We start from the raw sequence: 21,817 nt of genomic DNA on the forward strand, positions 1-21,817 counted from the left end.
GAGAAAATTTCTGATTAAGATTAAGAGACCAGTTGTTATATAGTTGTATGAAAAAGGATAAAGTGATTTGAATTTCTTCTTCCATATATTTTATTTTTGAGATATTTGAAAACTCTGACTCCTCTTTACAGTTTATATTAAACTTTTGTAACTTTTATCTTCAGAATTGTGTTCTGAAGAATCTGAGTGGCTGGATCAGCTCCAAGCAAAGTTGGAGAGGTCATCCAAAGATGCAGCAGATGCAGAAGAGATTTCTGAGGCTCTAGATGTAAGTTTTGTGTAATCTTTGATAATTTGAAGAATAAATCCTCTCATTTAATTTTTTTAGCTTCATATATGTACTTGTGAGACAGTAGACTAGATATCTGTGGTCACCCATGATAGTAGTGTGTAGGAAGAAATGAATTGTTTATGGTCTTTCATTTGTCAATCTGCCTTGCATTTCTCTACCACTTTGTTAAGACTTGATGTAGGAACCTGCATTGTTTTTACATATATGTAATTCTTATTATTTAGAATTTTTTAGCAAGTGTGCTGCAGGACTTGAAAGATGTTTCTTTTTTCCCAATTTAAGTGTTATGATCATAGTTTTGGATGAGTAGCTTGGAATTAGGTAGCTGCTAGTAAGAAGTCTTGACTTATACAAAAAATTCACCTTATTGAGTCATGCTGTCTGATTTTATAAATCTTTTAGACCTGTAGCATTTCAAGCCATAGAATTCAGGAGCTGGAAAATAGGACAAATGAGAATTAGAGTGAGTAACAGTATACTTTAGGGAGGAATAGAAAAAGTTTGGAAGGAGGTAACTATTGTGATTGAGACAAGAGAAACTGTGAGGGGGCAGTGATTGAGACAGGAGAAACTGTGAGGGGGCTAATGGGGAATAGATAGCACTTCAGGGAAAATTAGAAAATATTTGGTAAAATTTTAGTATTGTGATAAAAACAAGAGCATCAGTGAAGGGGGCAAATGAGGAAATGGTGACAGGGAGAGATATAGTGCAGAGGGGATAGGTGAGCATTCTGAATTACTGTTGAATGTGCTGCCATTACCAGCACTTACCAGGTCTTTAGGGCTTGATTGGGGATTGGGAGGGGGGTCTTTACATTGTACATGACAGGTGGAGAGTGGATCTGAGCAATTGAGACCATTCTTTGTCTCTTCCTGGCACTACCTAGCTAATTAAGGAAATGGCAGTTATGTCTGAAAGAAGTATGGAACATGATTTTGTTCATAAAGTGTAATCTTTAAGTATGAAAAATACTTTGCCTGCGTATTCAATTCACAATTCTCTCATTACCAGGAACTAGAGATTTTCCTACATAGCCATGATGAGAGTCGCCTGGAGCAGATAAGAAGTCTTGCAGAATCACTTGTACGTGAAGGTGGTTTAGCAGAATCAGTTCAAGAGACTACATGTTCCCTCACATCTCGCTTTGATACTCTGAATACCCAGGTGAGTTCAGGAGATTGAAAAGATTGAAGTGTTTAAGAAAAGAAGGAATTTTGATGATACGAGAGAGTTGTCATAAAGGAAAAATATTCTTCAGGGTTCTGTACTGTCGCCTGCTTTCCTCAAAAACGAGATTACTTCAGCCTCCAACTGTTGTTTACTCTAATGCTGTCGATTATACTCACATGCTTAAATTCACTTTCTCATTACTTTCAACACAAGTGTTTAACAAATTTCTTATCTAATTGTGGACATATGAAGTATCTTGGAATTAAGAGCAGCAACCTGGTTAAATTCATTATTACAGTTTCTACTTATTCCTGTTTTTAATATCACTCTTTTCCAACTACTGAATTTCAAAACACCATTGTGTAACCCTGCAGTGACAAACATGTTGGAGATAAATGTATCCTTGTCTCTATCAAAACCTGCTTCCCAGAAGTGGGGTGTTGTACAAATAATGAAATTATTTTTCCTGTATGCAACTATTCCATGTCTACTTAGAGCTCTTTCTTCCTAAAATGAAGTTCTGCTTGATTATTTGGGATGGCTCTTATGTTTTTCTCTTTGCCAGAGTTGTGTCAGAAGCCCTCTGCCATATTAACTACTATCATCCCTCTTCAACCATCTCTTTTTATTTCTTGTGATGTTACTGTCCTTTCCAACAGGTGTTATTGTACCACATCTCTTCAGAACTATCTGCATGTGTCTCAGCCTCTGAAACCTTCACTCTTGGCACTCACCTGGCTGCTGTTTCCCATAGATTATGTGGATAGCAGCCACAACAAGATTGACCATGGAATTCTCTTTTTTTTTCTTTCCCTCCTCTATAATCTTTCTGCTTTTTAAGTGTCAGGTCTTCAGACACCTGGGGGGCACATTGATTTATTTATTCTTCTTTTGTATACTTTTTCTTATCATTTGAGACAGCTGTGTCTGAAGTATGTTTTTGGATGATTGTTTGCAAGGGAGAAACTTCCTTACTGACTGACTCTGTGGTTTTAGGGAAATGGGATCATGCATTACAGATATCTTAAGATTTTTTTTTTGAAAGAGTGAGCTCCATTTTAGACAAAAGAGAAGGGTGGGAAGATTATGTGATTCTGGACTCCCAGAAAACATCCGACACTGTATACTATACAGGAGGTCAGTAAAGAAAATGGATCTTCAGGAAGGAAGATTCTTTTGATAAACTGAAAATTATCATGGTGGAAGGAAATAGGATGCTTATCAGAGAAGCCCCTTTGAAATGGTTGAGGTCACCAGTGCCTGACAACCAAGCTTTAGGAGCAGGAACACATGCAACCAGCTCATGAGAACAGTGTCCAAAATGATACATAAAAAGAGATGAGGAGAGAGTATGAACATCATGCCATAAAGAGAAGGACAGATGAAGAGAAGTAATGCCAAGGGAACTGAGATGGAAAGGTTTTGATTTCACTCCAGGTAATAGAGAGATGTAGGTGGAGCCATTCCAGATGTGTGAGCAGTACTCCCATTTATTCTATTTTACTAATACTATTCACCTCCAAATAAATCATCTTACTCTACCTAAATATATAATGTGTTCTGTGATTATTGATGTTATCTGACTCCATGTGTGAGCTTACAGTATGGGTGAAAAGTTCACCTTTGTTGAAGCTGTATATCTGGTATTTTCTTACTCTAAAGAAGTCCACATTTCTTTTATACTGGAACTGGAATTAGTGCAGCCATAGGCTGCAGGAACCTCAAAGAGGTCCAGGGTAATACCAGGTCTCTTTCATGGAAAGGGGATTGGGGAAATTATAGGTAAGATGTAAAAGAATACTGTCATTAGTTTTTCTTTAAATACCTTTAGGAGCCAGGTCCGCAAACTTCTTAAGAGCTCAGATTTATCCCAGATGTATTTTTTCCTCAAACAAAATTTTATCTTTTTTTAGTTAAGACGGCCTCAGTTGGTTGCCTGTGTCATATCGGATACTTCAAAAAGCAAAATTACACACTCACATTTAGATAAGTAGTTACAATGAGATGCAACTGAGCAAAAGAAGGGATTGGATTTAAAGTAGTAGGGTATTGTTGAGTTGATTCATCAATCTGTCAGTGAATACTGTGGAAAAATATAAAAGTGAGGAATAGGTTAAAAGACAGAAGAAAACCTTGCGAAACAACTATTAAGATTGGCTAGAAGAAGAAAAACTTGTTTCTTGCTTTTGACTTTCCTCCAGTGCTTTGTTCTTTTAGAAGCAGCATTTGCCTTAGTCATTTCACTTCCATAATTGTTAATGGAACACCTCATCTTGTCAGCAGTGGTGTTCCTTAGGGTTCTTTCTTGTCTCCAGCCCCCATCCTCTTTTCTGTCAGTGACTTTCTTATTACAATAAATTACCTAATTCACCTATATTTTTTTGATTTATTGCAAATCATTACCAGTCATATTAGGATTATTTTATGTGATTTTAGGTTTTTTGATGCTGATGAGTGCTGTAATTAGTAGTGGAAGGATAGATAATCAATTAGATTGTAGAAACTTGATAGCAAAGATATGCAGTTTATTAGAATATTTGAGGGAACCACATATGCTAAACTGAAAATATCTTTACTCCAAAATGAAAAATCGTATATCCATAAAGTATAGAATATTTTTATTACTTTCTGCTATACATTAATTAGAATCAATATTGATAATGTTGTTAGTCTTGATATCTTAGATTGAAGTCTGATTACAGTACTTCAGTCAGGTTAGGTAGGATTTAAGCAAAAGAGATTCCCTTTTCTGATCTCTGGTGTCATAGATTTATAATGGATGTATTTGTATTGAAATGAATGGGGTAAAATGTGTCATATATTGCAGGTCTTTCTTGTAATAACATTAAATCATTCTTATTAATGGTGTTATTTAAACTGATTTTTTCCCAACATGCTTACGAAGCTCACAAGTCTTTTCTATCAAGCATTTGTAAGTTGCACATTACTCCCTAAGGAGTCAACTTCATATGGTAGGCATAGGCAGTAATGTGGCTAGATAAAGATTTATATTGCATTATTATTTTATGTTTACTTCAGTATCAGTTCCCAGTGTGTTATTAAAGTACTATACACTTTTTCAGTTGAAGTTGCACACATTTGACATGGTTATTTTCAATTTTTTTGTTATTGGAGCTTTTGTTGGTTTGTGCTTTTATCACAGATATATTTTTTATATCATCTACACCTTTCACATTTGGGGAAGTTCTTGTTTTGTAAGCAGGTCAGTTCGTTCATGTTAATTTTCAAGCTATCTTGTAAACACAACAAATAAATGGAATTAGATAAATGATATATAGAAGTAAGGTTACTTTTCTTGTGAAATGAATTATTAGCAATTTATTTCTGCTTTTGAAAATGCTTGAAAGTCATATACTTAACAGTCCAGTGTAGTCTAAGCAAATGGCTCTTAGTACAAAACGTCTAGCTGCTCTGGCAAATATCTGCGGCCCTTGCCAAAACTTGATATTGTCCCATGCGGCTTGTTGAGAAACCTGCTCTCTATTTGAAAATATTAGACCTATTTCTAGCTGCTAAAAAACAAGAATGTTCTCATAGTAATGTTGTGCTTGGAGAAAAGTTTGGTATAAGTGATCACTAGGAAATTACTTTTGAAGAAGCTCTCAATGTTCATCTCAATTTTAGTCTAAATGATAGTGTGAAAAAAATACCAATTATTTAGATTTGCATCGCGTAGAAGTGTTTCATTAAGACTTAAACTTTCAGTTTGATGGAGGGAATGCATGTCCCAGCATTAAGCACAGAATAATTTTCCAAAGCTAAGCCAAAAGCAAAACATAGAAATGTTTGTTATTCAAGAAAATAGAGGGCAAAATATTTGTATATACTTCAGTATAGTATATACTTAAGTATAGTATTGTCATAAACTAAATAGACCGTAAAATCACTGAAACAAAATCTGATTCCTTTGTGATAAGATGGTGTGTTTTAAGGGTAAATGAGGTACCCAATTTATTATGCACATAGGGTTGGATTTTTGTTCATTTTGTTATTTAGACATTGTTATATAGAAGTTCTGTTTTCTCTCATGTTGTGCATTTTCTGTTATCCACAAAACAGATTATGTATTGCCTCATTGTAATAATAATGCTCTTGTAATATTTTTGCTTAAAGTAGAAACTTGCAATTGCTAATCATCAATTTAAGTGATATGAATTTGTCTGTATGTGGTATCCTGCTTGCTATTGACTTAATTAATTTTAACATTGTCTTTATCTTATATGATTTTTATATTCTTTAACTGTATAACTAGCAGTGCATTTTGTGTTTTTATAGTTATATTAGATGCTTTCAATAGATGATAATTATGAGATGAATAATTTTCTTTTATGACATTGGTGATTAATGGCACAACTTGGTTGGTTCCAGGCGAGTGAGCAGCAGTCAGGGTTAGAGGGTAGTGTACAGGAAGCCCAGGCGTGGGAGCGAGAGTACGTCAGTGTCCTTGATTATCTGGCACAATCTGATTTGATCCTCAATCAGGCAATTGCTGACCAGATACAAGTTGATCAAGTCCAGGTGAGTGTATGTGATCAATATTTTTGCTATTTCTTTTGTACTTTCCATTGATAAAAACAGATGTGTATTTTGACATAAAGAGGTAGATCAATGTACATCACATATTATTAGTGAGTGTTGTGCTGGATAATAGACAGTACATGATAAAAGAACGTTTTGCCAAAATTTTCTGGCTTTCTGGGATTTACTATGGCTTTAAGGAATTTACTATAACTGACTGATGTAATGAAGTGATGCAGGAAGCAGTGTGACAGGGATAGAACTAGCTTTTACATATTTTCGTTGGTTTACATGATGATTATTTCCAAGTGAGTTGAGCCTGGGAATGATATCAAGCTTGAAAATGATATTTTACATATACTGTGTGTGTGTGTGTGTGTGTGTGTGTACTAAAATTGTTAAGAAAGATAGTATACTAAAAGGTACCTGAACTGTGGGATATTTTATTTTGACCTGTAGGTAACCACTCTGTGTAGGTAATATATCACTGCCAGTAAATACTCATTTTTCTTATTGACTGTGTATATACAGTGCCTTTGTAATAGTTGAACATTTAAGACCAATATCTTTAGCTTAGATTTAGGGGTTGACTTTACATGAATGACATTTTTAAGAGGCTGAAAGTAGTCTGTTTGGGTCCACAAAATACATATATGTGCCCACACCCAAACCCCAACCTCTACGTAGCTTTGAAACTGTGGCTGGAGTTGGGAATTCTGTTATACTTAAACACAGAATATGTTAGAAATGTTGAGGGACTTGCTTAAAGATATGTCTAAACCAGTGTTTTTTTTTTAACACAGGTTCCCTTGAACCCCAAAGGGTATTGTGAAATTTTGTAATAATTGAAAAAACTTGTGGAAACCTGTAGTTAATACCTAAAGTTCTTTTAACTGTAGTTGTTTAAGAAGGAGAAAGAATGGATGGAGAAGATTGGGATTCTTGAGAATAATAGTAGATGTTGCTTTTAGTGTTTCTTGACCCTGTATCTACCTTGCTTAGTTGCTTTAAGATGTAGGATGTTGCCTTTATACCTTCTTTTTGTTAACAGGCATATATACTACTGTATAGCTTTTACTGCATCTCTTTAAACTGTAGAATTCAAGCTCTTTTTGTCTTTTATGGTAGTTCCTAAGCTGAAGTCCTCTTGTTTTACTTGTAAATTATTTTTGAATTCTTTATTTCATTTATTTCACTTTGCACAACTGGCAACCATACATGACATTATTAGATTTTATTTCTTTTATGTACATTAAATATTTTCATCAATAGATTTATCTTATCAAGGTTTGTAATATCATACCACTCAGTGTTATGATAGAGAGTGTTATCTTAAGAGTGTTTCTTTAATTCATTATTTTGATTTATGTTTATTCCCATATTTTTGACAACATAGTCACTGTTTATTTAGGTATGCAGGCACTGTAATACTGTTAATTTTTCCATGACTAATTTTTTCAAATTTCTCCGTTAATTTCCTTTACGTTCTCTTCTACCTATTTGTATATGGTACGTACTTCACCGCATTTTTTCTTGGTCTTACTCATTTTCCATGGCTTTACTTATTCTTGTGTCATTAGTAAAGTTCCTTGTTATACTCTCATATACTTTTTATTTATGTCAGATATCATGATTACAAAGCGTACTGAAACTATTCATGAAAGCACATCTTCATCAGATGATTTTCCAAGTGCAATAGCTGTGAACTTTGTTCTTTAGAAATTCCTCGATCCATTTTCATTTTTGCATTTGATGATTTATTTCACTACTTTCCATAGTAATTCTCCATAATATATTTTATCATATCCCTTTGTAAATTCTAAAAAGACAGTATCCAATCTTGCTCCTCATTAAAGTTTCACATGTTATGATCGTAGGGTAATAGATGTGTTTATGAGCTGCTACTAAGTACAAAACAGTGCCACCATTTATTCATGAGATTATTGTTAAGATATTTTGATATGGATATCTTTGTAACTGTCCCAGATACTTCAATGACTTTAGGTTGATTAGTCCATGTGGTGGATAGTTTGAATAGCTAAGTGATGAAAGAGTAAATGCTGGCAGCATAAAGATAATGAAGAACTTGCTCAATGGTAAAAAAAAGTTCAAGAGATAGGGTCCCATGAGCATAAAACTCTCTTTCTCTACTGTTCAGGGCCCCATGAGCCAAAATCTCTCTCTCTACTGTTCAGGGCCCCATGAGCATAAAACTCTCTTTCTCTACTGTTCAGGGCCCCATGAGCATTAAACTCTTGTTTCTTTACTGTTCAAACAGTTGATTATATTACTTTACGTACTTTACAGTTCCCATCAATGTCAGACTTCTCTCCATTCTTCGTCATCTCTCTCGCCACTCCATCCGTACCTCCTTTTCTGTTTTAAGCAATTTTGCCAAGATTTTCATTCATCCATATTTTGAAACCGACAGATTTGCACCAACTTTTTCACTTTATAGGATTTTATGTTCTGCAGTCTTTTCGTTTTCATCCACCATTTTTTCAAGAGATTCAAGTTCTAAACATTCGTTCTCTCCTCAGCCATCTTCCTTAAATTTTTGATTCAGTTATTGTGGTTCCTATCTTTCACTGGTCTATTCTTATGGTGCCACACACATGAGAATTTGGTGACTGTTTAGGCATTGATTACTGGAATATATATATTGTTGATATTATGATGGAATAGGTCATGTTTGAAACATTTTATGTTCACGTGAAGTAGATATGGATTTTTTCACTGCAGCTTTAACTTGAGGGACATCATTTTTTTGCAGTCAGCTATCTTACAGATCTATGGTCTACCCTAATATTGTGGTGAACTATTTTCTGCTTACTTCTGCATGAACACCTAATTTTGGATGCATATTGTTAACATTGACTTTATATGTGAACATCAAGGTGGGTATCCCCCAGAGCCATTTGGGGGATTGTATGACACTTCATTTCTTGTGATTTTTGTTTCATTACCTTATCTACAATATATTGATGGCTTTTTTGCTTTGTTAGTGTATTTGATATGGTATTTAGTGTTTGTCATTCTGGTCAAAGATATATTTCTGTATATATTGTTTAGATGAAGAAAGAAATTCTTCATGTTTCAAGACTCATAATATTTACAGGTTCAAGCAGAACTTTTGACACAACAAGATGTTCTAAAGAAGATGCAGAGACAGGTGGAAGTGTATCACAGTCAGGGCAAGACAGAAGCTGCGCTGCGATTGGAAGATCAAATTACCCACCTTCAGGTGAGCCTGCCTGTCTGTGTGTCTTTGATGATGATGAAAATGTTCATTGTGAATGCAAGAAGCTAGATTGAATACTTTTGTAAGTCACTTACCAACATCCTAAAGTAAGCTGGAGGGAATCTGTAAATTCATTGCAAGTAATAAAGGTTGAATAGAATACCTGATCTGCCTTGAGAAACAAAAATAACTGAAGCTTTACAATCTTGAAAGAAGAGTAGAAAGGTATATGATCGTTTATGCATGGTAACAAAAGGTGAAAAATAATGATTTTATAGCTTAAAAGCTTAGATATGGGAAGGGACTGTGATTTAACTTACAAATATATCTGAATATATATATTGATTGAATAAGTAATAATAGGGTAAGAGAGATGTGTGGTAATAAAAAGAGTGTGGTTGAGAGAGCAGAAGAGGGTGTTTTGAAATGGTTTGGTCACATGGAGAGAATGAGTGAGGAAAGACTGACCAAGAGGATATATGTGTCAGAGGTGGAGGGAACGAGGAAAAGTGTGTGAGAAATAGTTAGAGAAGCAAGGTCTTGTTTGTGGCATTTATGGATCTGGAGAAAGCATGTGATTGGGATGATTGAGGTGCTTTTTGGTAGGTTTTACGAATAAATGGGGTGGAAGGAAAGCCAATAGAAGGTATCTATCTATCTATATCTCTGATGCCCATTCCATTTGATAACTCTCTCAAGGAAATGGCCATGGCAAAAGAGTCTCCATAACTGTTGAACTCTATTGCTGTAAGAAGCATTTAGGAGTTTTTTGTCAAGAGAGTAAAGCGTGGGTGCAAGTATATAGAGAGGAATGTAAGTGGTTCCTGGTGGGTGTTTGGCTGGGGTGTGAAGTCACCATGACTTTTTGATTTGTTTATGTATAGGATAGCAAGGGAGGTGAATGTAAAGGTCTTGGATAAAGGAGCAGGTATGCTGTCAGTAAGGGAGTGAGGGGTTATAGGAATTGAATCAGTTGTTTGCTGATGACACAGCACTGGTGGCAGATTCGAGTGAGAACTCCAGAAGTTGGTGTCTGAGTTCAAGAGAGTTTGTGAAAGGAGAAAGTTGAGAGTAAATACAAATAAAAGCAAGGTTTTTAGGTTCATCATTGCAGAGAGACAGGTTAGTTAGGGTGTGGCTTTGGAGTAATATTGGAAGAAGTCGGATGTTTTAGGTTCATGGCAGCAAATGGAACCTTGGAAGGGTAGAAGGGTAGTTGAATCTTAGAGTGGATGAGTTGGCGAAGGCTGTGGGAGCAATGAGGAATGTGTGGAAAGAGAGTTCGCTATTTGGTAGGGCAAAAATGGATATGTTTGAAGGTATAGTAGTCTCAACGATGTTGTATGGATGCTAGCCATGGGCTATGACCTTTGCTTTATCTGCAAACATATTCAGGTATAAGTCCATACCTTCAGGCAAGTCATTAACATAGATCAAGAAGAAAAATGTTCTCAGAACCCTGTGGCACTTCTCTAGGAACCTTGACTAATTTTGAGAAGGATATTTTGACCTAATTCCTTTCTTTATGTTTTGTTTCCAGTTAACTTTTTATTGCTATTGATAACTCATGCTGGAAGGAGAATGATAGACAGTATTAAGATTTTATGTAGCAAAAATATGACATAAGTATTTATCATTTAGTTGTGAAGAAAAACAGTTCCATAGAAAAGTAACTCTTTTTACATGTACATAAACTCCTATATCTCTGTATTCCCTATTCTGTCTGCAGAGAAAATATGAAGAAATTGAAATGAAGCTGAGGGTATGTCGGAAACCATGTGACTTTGATACCCGCTTGAATCAAATGAACCAGCAGTTGACGGAAATCAGTCAGAGAGTTCATCTAGTTAATCTGGCTTCCGGGGATCCAGATCGAATTCAAGAGCAGCTGAATCAGTGCATGGTAAGGTGTTGGAAGCTAATTAGTTTATGCTCTCATTTCTTTTGTCACATGAAAGAAATTAAGAAAACTTATAAGTATCCATGTAAACAATTTGGATGGTCATTGTTTCCAGTAATTTGAAGTATGTACTTGAAGTTAACAGTAGCACGATCATCCTAGCCTCGTCTTTGTGTAAATTACTCAGAGCATTTTGGATGTCTCTGGATTAGAGTAAACATTTGGCAGTGGCAGTGTCTCAGTGCATGTAGTGGACCGTATATGATATTATAAAGTCCAAGTGCTTTGCTGTTATGCATATGTTTTTGTCCCAAAACTGAGATTTTAGTAATACTGCATACCCATATCTCATCATGCTTGGATGCTTAAGAGATATATGAGATATATAAACAAAAATATAGGAATGATGAGTAAAGAATGCTATTAAGAGAGCTGAAGTTCAGAGGAGTCATGCAAGTTAGAAAATTTGAAGGTGTACTGAAAGTTATGGTAAGTGGAGAGCTTGTGCCAGTTTTGATGTATGGATGTGAAACCATAGTTTTCCTGGGTCAAGGTGGGCAACAGGTAAGAACAATAGAGATGGATAAATTGTTTACTGTGGTTGGAATTACTTGAACACATAGAATAAAGAATGAAGATATGAGAAAATTGTGGTGTTCATAAATCATCTATAAGTAGATGGGTGCAACAAAATCGTTATAGAAAGATAAGGCATTTGTGAAAATGGACAGTAGTTTTGAGTTAGATATGGGAGTGAAGCCAGTCTGTATGATGTCAGTGTGGCTTTTCTGTATATACATGGACTGCCAATGAGAGAAATCAAAGCAAAAACAGGAAGAAAGAGAAAAGGTATGAGTTGGATGGAGAATCCTGGTTGTTTATATTTATGTTTTATGTGGATGATTCTTGATTGCTAGCAGAATGAAGAGAAATTTCTGATGAGGAATGGGTTCACCCCATGTGTTAGAGAAAGAAGATGAAGTTTATTCTTATATGATAAGAAGATGGCTTTTGAAAGGAGTTCATATGAGTACCTCTGGTGAGATTTTGTTGTGGGACAAAAGTAGTGTTAACTATATAGCCAACTCATTCCAAAATGCTGTTGTTTTTTCTGCCAAATGCATTGAGATAGTCATTGTAGTTCCTTATGGGATTGCTTTTTAATGAAATTTAAGTGTGCTATGATTGTCTTCAGTACTTATAACCCTAGTTATTGCAGATGTACTGCTTCACTTTTAATCAAGTAATCTCGTAACCCTGGATCGTCACAGGGAGGGGTGAAGACAGACCCTGAAACCTAAGGACCCATGCCCCAAGGAGCCAAGCCAATATCATGTTATTGCTCATATGCAAAGCTTTGACTATCTTCAGTGCATTGAACTCCATTTGTTTCTGGTGTATTGAGTGACTTTTGCTTTAGTCAAGCTCACTGTCTAATTTTGTGTCATTAGTAGAGGAGGCAAGGATAGACTCCAAGGGATACACCATTAATAACTATGACCTGGCATATTTTAAAAGATAGGTTTATCATTTCATAAAAAATTCATAAATACTTTCTCTTGTCTTCTTTTTCCTTTTCAGTGTCCTACCTAATGTTCCTACTGACTGCATCTACCTAACACTCCTGCTTAATGTTCTTACCTACTACTTCTACCAAATGTTTTTACCTAATGCTCCAACTTAAGTGTTCCAGCCTACTACTTCCATCTACTGCTCATACCATTTTGCCAAAAGGCAGGGCTAGCACTTAGTGCTCACCACAGGAAAATCTAGAGTTACAAAGAATGAGCTGTGTGATTTGAGTGTTGTCAAGAGTTATGATAACATGGGGAGATTGTATGTTTGTAGACAGAGTGCAGTAGTCCACATGTGGGTGATACAGAAAGAAAGGATAGCTTCCTGGGTCAGAAGAAAGCAGCTTGACAACCGCTGAAGTGCTGGCTCACTAAGCAGCTATCACAAATGCTCCCTATACCCACGTAGGTATTACTGGTAATATACCTCCCTGGTCGTTAGCTGCCTACCAGTTGCTACCTTCTGTTTTATTGTCTCATCTTCGCAAAATAAGATTTTGGGTATTCATATTGCTTAAATTATTATCTTTACAGGGTTTGTACCAGACACTTAGTGAAGTGAAGGCAGAGGTGGAAAATGTGATAGCAACAGGCCGTAAGATAGTTAAAGAAGGACAGTCTTCAGATCCTGATGATCTCACCCGTCAGTTAGACCAATTAAAGGCACTATATAACCAAGTTAGTGATGCAGATATTTACCTTTGTTTATTAAAGACCTTGGTTTAAGTTTATAAGAACAGAAATAGCTAATGCTCTCACAAGTGGACTTTCATAATGTGTTTAGCATTGCTTACCATGAATTATGTGGGGGCTTGCCTAGGTTTGGGTTCATCCCCCTATGGGGCTAGTCGAATTATGGGCTCCTGACTTGGACTGTATGTAATTACTTTTTTGTAACTACCTATTTGTACTGTGTGGGTAGGGAGTCATACATGTGTGAGGTCTCCGTCTCTTGAACATTCTCTACTCCAAAAATAATTAAAGATTTTCATCCTTTGCTCTCTTGGTTTATTAATTCTCTCCAACTATGGTGCCACCTGCTTTACATCAAAGTACAGAAGTTTTATTTCATCAGCTCTTTTTCTGGCTTTCACTGCCATATCCCTTTTTGTTAACAAGCTTTGATTTTGTATATTCTACACTTTTCTTTATTGCTCATTATTCTATTATTCTGTCTAAAGCTTCACTCAGTCATCTGGGCTCCTCTATTACAGTGTCCACAGGTTCCTTTTTTGGTACATCAGTCATCGTGTTTAGAGTACTTTGAGCAACTCCCGAAAATGCTCCTTCTACCCCCAACAGCCCATTATTTTCAGTAGTTTCTGTAGGGTGATTTTTAATCATTCTACCTTCTTTCCTTGGGTTCTGTTCCCTCTGAACTTAACTTAATGCTTATTCATGTTCATGCTCTATTACTCTTTTTTAATTCCTTTACTTCCTCTCTCATCTCATCCTGCCCTTCATTATCCTTGAACTGATTTCTTAGTTTCTTTATTCCTCTTCTAGTCTTGCTTCTTAACAATTTCCCATACCATACCTCTGTTACTTTAAAAAAGATGGTTAAGAAAAATTGCCCTCTACCGTATGATCATTGTTTACTTTAATCATAATATGTTTCAGAGTTTCCATAGGATAAGTCAGTTTTGAAATGTGTTTGTTCAGCCATCTTCTCACCTTTCATTCATTTTTTCTGGTATTTGTCATTGTTGTTTATCTAATCCACATGGTACTGGATGTCTTGTTTTCACAGGTACCATCCCTAAATTTATTAGCAGATTACTTCCATTTTCCATGCTCTGTGTAGAGATCGTGATATTATGAGACACATTTGCCGTATTTGAATCAGACTTGGTTAGCTTCCCACCATTCCGTTCTGTTGGTACTAAACACAGTGACTATGTTGATAAACTGTTTTCCTAGATTTGTTAGGGACTTCGCGTAGTATAGTGAGGATGAATTTTTTGTTCTTTCCACATTTTCCTTACCTTCTCATTCATTTATTTATTTCTGTTGTATAAAGGATATGGGAACAAAACTGAATGTAAGAATTACAGAGGAGAGTCTCCTTAATCATATTTGGTAAGTTGTATGGTAGGTTAGTGATTGGTCATGAGTAAAGGATTATCAAATTCCTTGATGAGTGAAAGAGGATGTGTTGACCAGAATTTTGCACCTAGAAAAGTAATGGAGAAAGTTTTAGAGAAAATGATAAGTTATAAGTGGCATGTATTGATTCAGAAATAAACTAAAAAGTAAGACACTGGGAAATTCTTAGTGCATATATTCTGCATAGAAAATGTCTGAATGCTCTTAAGAGCTTTTGTATTGGAAGTAATGCATGTGTGGACTCTGGTGTAGCACTTAATGTTTCTAACTGTGATACATTCACGGGCTGCTCAGGGTCAAGCGCATAGGTTTGAATCCTGGTTATGGCAGTTGGTCTACAGTCATCCCAGCTCTTCATCCACCTTTAAGGGTTGGTAGATAAAATGGGTACCTGGCTCAGGCTAGGGTATATTTATATATAGCATTAATGGGATGGCTTTGCTTAGGGCCTCAGCTGCCCATGCTGTCTCAGCTAACATAAAAGAAAATTAGGTTATATGTAAGTGGTTTGAAAAAAATGTTTTAGTGCATTAAGGTTGTGGTGCCACCATGGTTATTTAATTATTGTAAGGATGAGGCATCACATAGAATTAAGCAAGGTAGGGTGACTTTGATGTGATCTCTAGCCATGGAGAAACGAAGTGCAATTCATATATCATATGGAAGCCAGCAATTCATTTTAAAGCTAACACTTAAGATTACAAACAGTATTGTACTCCCAAGAAAATGAAACATATTGAAGTGCTAAATGCATATGAAAACCCTATGAGTTAAGAGTGGGAAGCATTATTGTGAAACTGGTAGGTTCTAGGGGCTTGGAGGTAGCTCTATTGGTGAAGGAGTAAAGGGTCCTATATACAAAATATGTTTATGCAATACCTTCAAAAACTTTGTTGACCCCCTCTTTACTATATGGTCTATATATCTATCTGTATGTCTATATATCTATATCTTTGACACCCATTCCCTTTTGGAACTCCCCTAAGAGGGTGACCACATCAAAAGAGTCTCCATAACTGTTGAACTCTATTGCCACTTCTTAGTCTTTAGTGCCTCACCCTTAGCAGGCCACTGGTAAAGGGCAACTCTAGTGCAGTGTTTTCAGAGGCTGTTAATGTTCCCACCAACTACTTTTACCTAGTGTGTCTACCTATGTGAGTGAAAATGGTAAATCAATTAGAAAAGTTGTAATTCATTATCATACTATATGTAGATTAATCATGAAACAAGTATTATTTCTGTGATCTCTTAGCTTGGTGGTGCAGTAACTGAACAGCGTGGAGTTCTTGAACGTGCACTCCGTCACAGTCGCAAGATTCAGAAAGACTCAAGTCATTTGGAGGAATGGCTTAGCACAACAGAATATGAATTAGACCAGCATGAAGCCACTGTGCCCACAAAGAATGTTCAAGGGGAAGTTCATTTTGCTCAGGTATGGTACATTTTTTTTTAATTCAGGTTAGTTAAAAGACCTTTTTCATAGAATAGTGTCAGTAAGTTAGCACCGGATAGCCAAAACATTAGAAATTTTCTTGAGGATATCTCAAGTCTCAATGATATCTTTGTAGATCCAGAGCATTGAATCTCATGCATTATATCCTAATTTTTCTTGGTTGTGTTTTGCCTTTTGTTACTAATTTTCAGAAGTTAGATTACTTAGGATTTCTTAAGAAAATAGTGCAAAGAGTTTTTCTTTTAGATAACTTTATTTGGAATTCATCCAAGTATTTTGACAAGAAATATTTTATTACCTATACATCTTGGAAAAAATGGTGTTGTGTAGTTTTAGTCTCATGATATGATATATGATTTTGAGTACAAATGAAATCCTGTCAGATATGCATACTTTTGCCATTGTTTTTTATTTTATGACAATAGTGATTCCTTGTTCCTACACAGCATTAATAACTGTAAGTTGACACCCTGTTTTTCAAAATTTACTAACTTTTCTCATTTCCTAAAGAAATAATGCACTGAGCTAACATCTAATGAATGAAAAACCCAGATTGTCATGAGTCACCTCAAAGCCAGGATTAGCTGTGGCTTTGGAGTGTATATACCCTTACTTTACAGCATGCTATTGATGATTTGGGGCGTAAGAAGCCCTTGCTGACAGGCCTGCACGAGTCCTATGCTGATCTTACCTCTCTGTCTGATGACCCTGCCTTACTCCAGCCCATTAAAGAGCAGGTGGAAGACATTGCTCTAACCTGGGAACGAGTCAATACTAGGCTTACCAACAGGCTTAAGAACATGCAGGTTTGTTCTTTAGTTAATAATGGTAGCACTGTAAACTAGGAAGAGACAAAATGATGTAGAAGAGGGATTCTAGCATGTTTGAGTGTTTGAAGATGTGTTGTGTTATTAGTGTTCAGACCATTCAAGAAATGCCTTACTAGTATTGATATGGTATAGATGATTAGAGCTAATAAGACTAAAAGATGGGTAATTTGGGATATATTTTCTAGAGGGAAAATTATTTAAAGTTAACGCTGTGTAGAAGATGCATGAAAGACACCAAAAGTTTATCAGTCAGAGATTAAGTTCAGAAAATGAGGTTAGTAAGAGAAAGTAAAGGAGGAATGGAAAGAGACTTTTACAAAAGCTTGTTTTATTGGGTGCCAAAAGTATTTTGCCAATTTATTTTACACCAATGTGCTAAAGTGAATAGTCTCCAGCTCCAATATAAGTGCTTGATACTATTTCATTTTGACACTAAATTAATATGCCAAGTCATACTAACATTTGCCAGCAAGTTAATTACCCCACTCTTCGGTGTACATGAGAATAATCCTGACTAGGTTGAAATGTCATCGTATCTCTTGTTTTTTATTTACAAGGTTGTTATGCTGTGTATTTTAAACTAAAGATGTAAGATGAAGTTAGAAGTGCAAGATTGCAGTCTCTTCATGTGAAATTTAGATTCTTGTAACAATTAGGTCTAGATTTTGTGACTCAGTCTCACACACACACTATAGAGTTACTTTACCCTGTTACTGCCTGCCTTGTACACCAGAAGTACAGTGTTTGCTTATCTACCTCCCCATGCATTTTCGAAGGCAATATCACACTTACATTTTATTATTTCATCATCTTTCCTGTGGCTTTGATTACCATCTGCAGATGTCTGGTCATGGAACTGACAAGGTTCCTGAAGTATTCTTGGTCCATATTTTGGATCCATAGGGTCTTGATCTGAATGAGGCAATGCATTGATGAGGTGTTGCAGGAAGCAGCTGCCTGATCATTCTGAGTGCCTAGTGCATCTGGTAATCTCACGTGTACCCACATTTTCTTGCATCCAGGCAAGAATTCAGGCTTTTTCCTTCTTAGAATGGTAAGAGCCGAGATCTTGAAGCGCATGTGGAGTCAAAATAGCTCCCAGAAGTGAAATTCATGAAATGAAGTGGCAGCCAGGAAGAGTAAAGAAAGAATATCCTTCCCTCAAGATAGCCTGAGTTACACTTAGGCAGGTTGGTGGTGCTCATACTGTTAAAAACACTAGTCTCAGCAACCAGATGTAAGATGATTTCACCCTGAGAGTGTGTATTGCCTTCGAAATACATGGATGGTAGACAGTGTTTTTTTTGTGGACATTGTATATGACATATTGCAAGAGTTACAAATTATACATTAGAATAAAAACTTAGCTAAGAAATCTAGAAGACAATGTATAGTCTGTCGCTAAAACTTAGCTAAGAAATCTAGAAGACAATGTATAGTCTCGCTCATCATCCATCTTTGTGTGCGAACATAAGAATCTAGTGCATTCATGCTAGTCTTACACACAAACAGGATTTGTACATCTTTATTTGACAGAACCATGTTGCTTATTTTTCCAAGATCACGTGTTTTTTGTGTCCCAACCTCATCACTGCATTTACACGTGTTGAATTTTTCATGTCATGTATGTCATGAGATTTGGAATGTGCTTAAGTCGTGTTGTAAGCTGATGCATTTTTCATCATTCTTTGTGTCTCCCATGCCCTTTTCGTCTTCAAGTATATGTAGGTATGAGTTCCATGTTTCTGGTAAGCCATTAGCATAGATCACAATGAGGAATTGTTTCAAGCATGATCCTTGTGGCACCCCACATCACTGTTTACCCCAACTGATATTGAGCAACCTTTTCAACCATGCATTCTCCACTCCTTTCAGCTGAGATAGTTTTCTATCCTGTGAAGGAGTGTCCTCCTTTTCCCTGCATGGAAACACTTCACCCACTGATGTCTGTTGTCTAAGATGGAGCTTAGTCTTTCATAGAAGTCAGAGTTTTATTTTGCATGATCTCCTTTTCCTCAGCCCATGTTGTCTGCCACAAACATATTATGTCCTGTGCAAGTAATGATCCATTTACTTTTTTATTATCATTAACCAGTATTTTAGAGACCATACTCTTTAGTAAGACTAGTTTGAAATTTCTAGATCTTTCTTGAATATAGGCACATTTTGTTATCTCTCTCACTCATTTAGCACTGTACTGTCTTCCAGCAATTTCTTAAACAGTATTTCAAGTAGCCTGTCAAGTGCCTCTTCACACCTTTAGGACATACGGAGTGAATTGGTCACTTTGGTTAAATCTCTTTGGTAGCTTACTTATGTATCATCTAACAAGTCTTAGTACTTTCCAGTCCCTTATCCTCATCCCATCTCATTGGTGTTGGAGCTTTAGTTCCCGCCAGTGTAAGTACATTTTTGAAATTATCATCTTGTTGCTTGCATATTTTCCTGTCATTTTCTACAAGTATCCCATCTGGACGTCTTGTCCTGATGAGTTGCTTTTAAACCTTTGAGTGAGTTGCCTCATAAAATTTCAAGAGCATTTCAGTTGTGATATTTCCATCAAAAAATATTGGAATTTTTTCTTCCTTTTTCATCATAAAAACCCTGAAGTTTCCATATCTGGCTCTTGAATTCGTTGGATATCCTATCCGATAATGAAAAATTTTTTTTTTTTTTTTTTTTTTTTATACTTTGTCGCTGTCTCCCGCGTCTGCGAGGTAGCGCAAGGAAACAGACGAAAGAAATGGCCCAACCCCCCCCCCCCATACACATGTACATACACATGTCCACACACGTGTATACATACCTACACAGCTTTCCATGGTCCACCCCAGACGCCTCACATGCCTTGATTCACTCCACTGACAGCACGTCAACCCCTGTATACCACATCGCTCCAATTCACTCTATTCCTTGCCCTCCTTACACCCTCCTGCATGTTCAGGCCCCGATCACACAAAATCTTTTTCACTCCATCTTTCCACCTCCAATTTGGTCTCCCTCTTCTCCTCGTTCCCTCCACCTCCGACACATATATCCTCTTGGTCAATCTTTCCTCACTCATTCTCTCCATGTGCCCAAACCATTTCAAAACACCCTCTTCTGCTCTCTCAACCACGCTCTTTTTATTTCCACACATCTCTCTTACCCTTACGTTACTTACTCGATCAGACCACCTCACACCACACATTGTCCTCAAACATCTCATTTCCAGCACATCCATCCTCCTGCGCACAACTCTATCCATAGCCCACGCCTCGCAACCATACAACATTGTTGGAACCACTATTCCTTCAAACATACCCATTTTTGCTTTCCGAGATAATGTTCTCGACTTCCACACATTTTTCAAGGCTCCCAAAATTTTCGCCCCCTCCCCCACCCTATGATCCACTTCCGCTTCCATGGTTCCATGGTATTGTATTATACATACTGTGGAAAAAGTTATTTCTAGTAAGATACATGATATTTACCTGGCTTAGGGGCCATAACTAATTCAGAAGTATTAACAGTGTACAGTAAATCACAAATTGTGATAGAATTCAAAATATCAGCAAATTCTGTTTATTCAAATATAGGTGAAAAATAACTTAGAATATGAAAAATGTGATTTCCAATAAAATTTATTGTATTTACCCAAGTAGAGATGCCTCACTTGCCTTATGACATTTCTTGATGAACCACATCTTCCATTTTTATCCATCTCCTTTACTCACTGAGGTACCCATGTTTTGATCCCTTAACTGTAGATTTTACACAACTTTCTGCATCTCTTTTATTGTAGATATCCCTCTCCCAATAATTGCTCTTAAAGAACTTTATCAGTTCCACATAGTTGCCATGACTTTTTGTATTTGGTTCCTGTGCTCCCTTTGATTTATGTCTTGCATTCTCCACCCCATATATTCCAAATCAGGGACTATATGAATATTCTTTCCAGTAGGAACATCATATTTTTTATGTCCTATTTCCATCTTGATGTTTGTAAAGACAAGAGTCATGTAGAGATAGTCTATCATCCCCCCTAGTTCTTGCATGCTGTCACATGAAGGTGCAGGAAGTTCTTCAGTATACTTTCAAGGAATTTGTGTTTCTGTAACTCAGCATCTTTGTGAGAATCTAAGTTCCCCCAGTCTATTTCCCCTGTGATTGAAATCCCCCTTAATCAGTACTCTACCGTGTTGGAGGGATTGTTTTGTTGCTTCCTACATAACCGTTATTGTTCCTTCATTATTCATTGAATACACATGTTTTGGATCTTGGCATTTCTCTGGAGAATTATAAACTTTCAATAATTATAAACATCCTATACTCAGTAATTTTACCCATTACTATACGTATTACATGAAGGCATCATCTACTGATATTTCCTGGAATTTAATGGAATCCCTTCTCAGGAGGGCTAATTTATCCCTTGGCACAAAATAAGGATCAGGATTCTTTTTGTGAGAGGGACTTGAGAGTCAGCTCTGTAACCAGAGTCCCACATTGAGAGAATAGTTAAGGGTACAAGCTGTTTGCTGGCAAATATTAGAATAGCTTTCAATATATGGATAAGGGAAAATTTAGCTAGCCATTCACATCATACATAAAGTCAAAACTAGAATCCGCTTCTCAGGTTTGGTCAGTGCACCTTAAAAAGCACAAAGAGCTGATAAAGAAGATCAAGAAGGCAACAAAGATGGTATCAGAATCAAGAGAGCTGAGTTTT

The 21,817-nt window shown here is 36.3% G+C and overlaps 1 protein-coding gene across 17 annotated transcripts in view; it reads left to right on the forward strand.

The window, feature by feature from the left end:
* Positions 1-21,817, forward strand: part of LOC139763229 (dystrophin-like) — a 304,285-nt gene that overhangs the window by 222,753 nt on the left and 59,715 nt on the right. For 16 of the 17 annotated variants that reach the window (XM_071689106.1, XM_071689108.1, XM_071689094.1 and 13 more), the window contains 8 exons: positions 165-268; positions 1,305-1,457; positions 5,853-6,002; positions 9,121-9,246; positions 10,973-11,146; positions 13,252-13,395; positions 16,076-16,255; positions 16,897-17,082. In XM_071689106.1, coding sequence (XP_071545207.1) covers positions 165-268; positions 1,305-1,457; positions 5,853-6,002; positions 9,121-9,246; positions 10,973-11,146; positions 13,252-13,395; positions 16,076-16,255; positions 16,897-17,082 — 1,217 coding nt within the window. The remainder of the gene's footprint in view (positions 1-164; positions 269-1,304; positions 1,458-5,852; positions 6,003-9,120; positions 9,247-10,972; positions 11,147-13,251; positions 13,396-16,075; positions 16,256-16,896; positions 17,083-21,817) is intronic. The other variant, XM_071689093.1, reaches the window with a different exon arrangement.

This window comes from Panulirus ornatus, chromosome 46 (genome assembly GCF_036320965.1).
Source record: "Panulirus ornatus isolate Po-2019 chromosome 46, ASM3632096v1, whole genome shotgun sequence".
Classification (NCBI taxonomy): domain Eukaryota; kingdom Metazoa; phylum Arthropoda; class Malacostraca; order Decapoda; family Palinuridae; genus Panulirus; species Panulirus ornatus.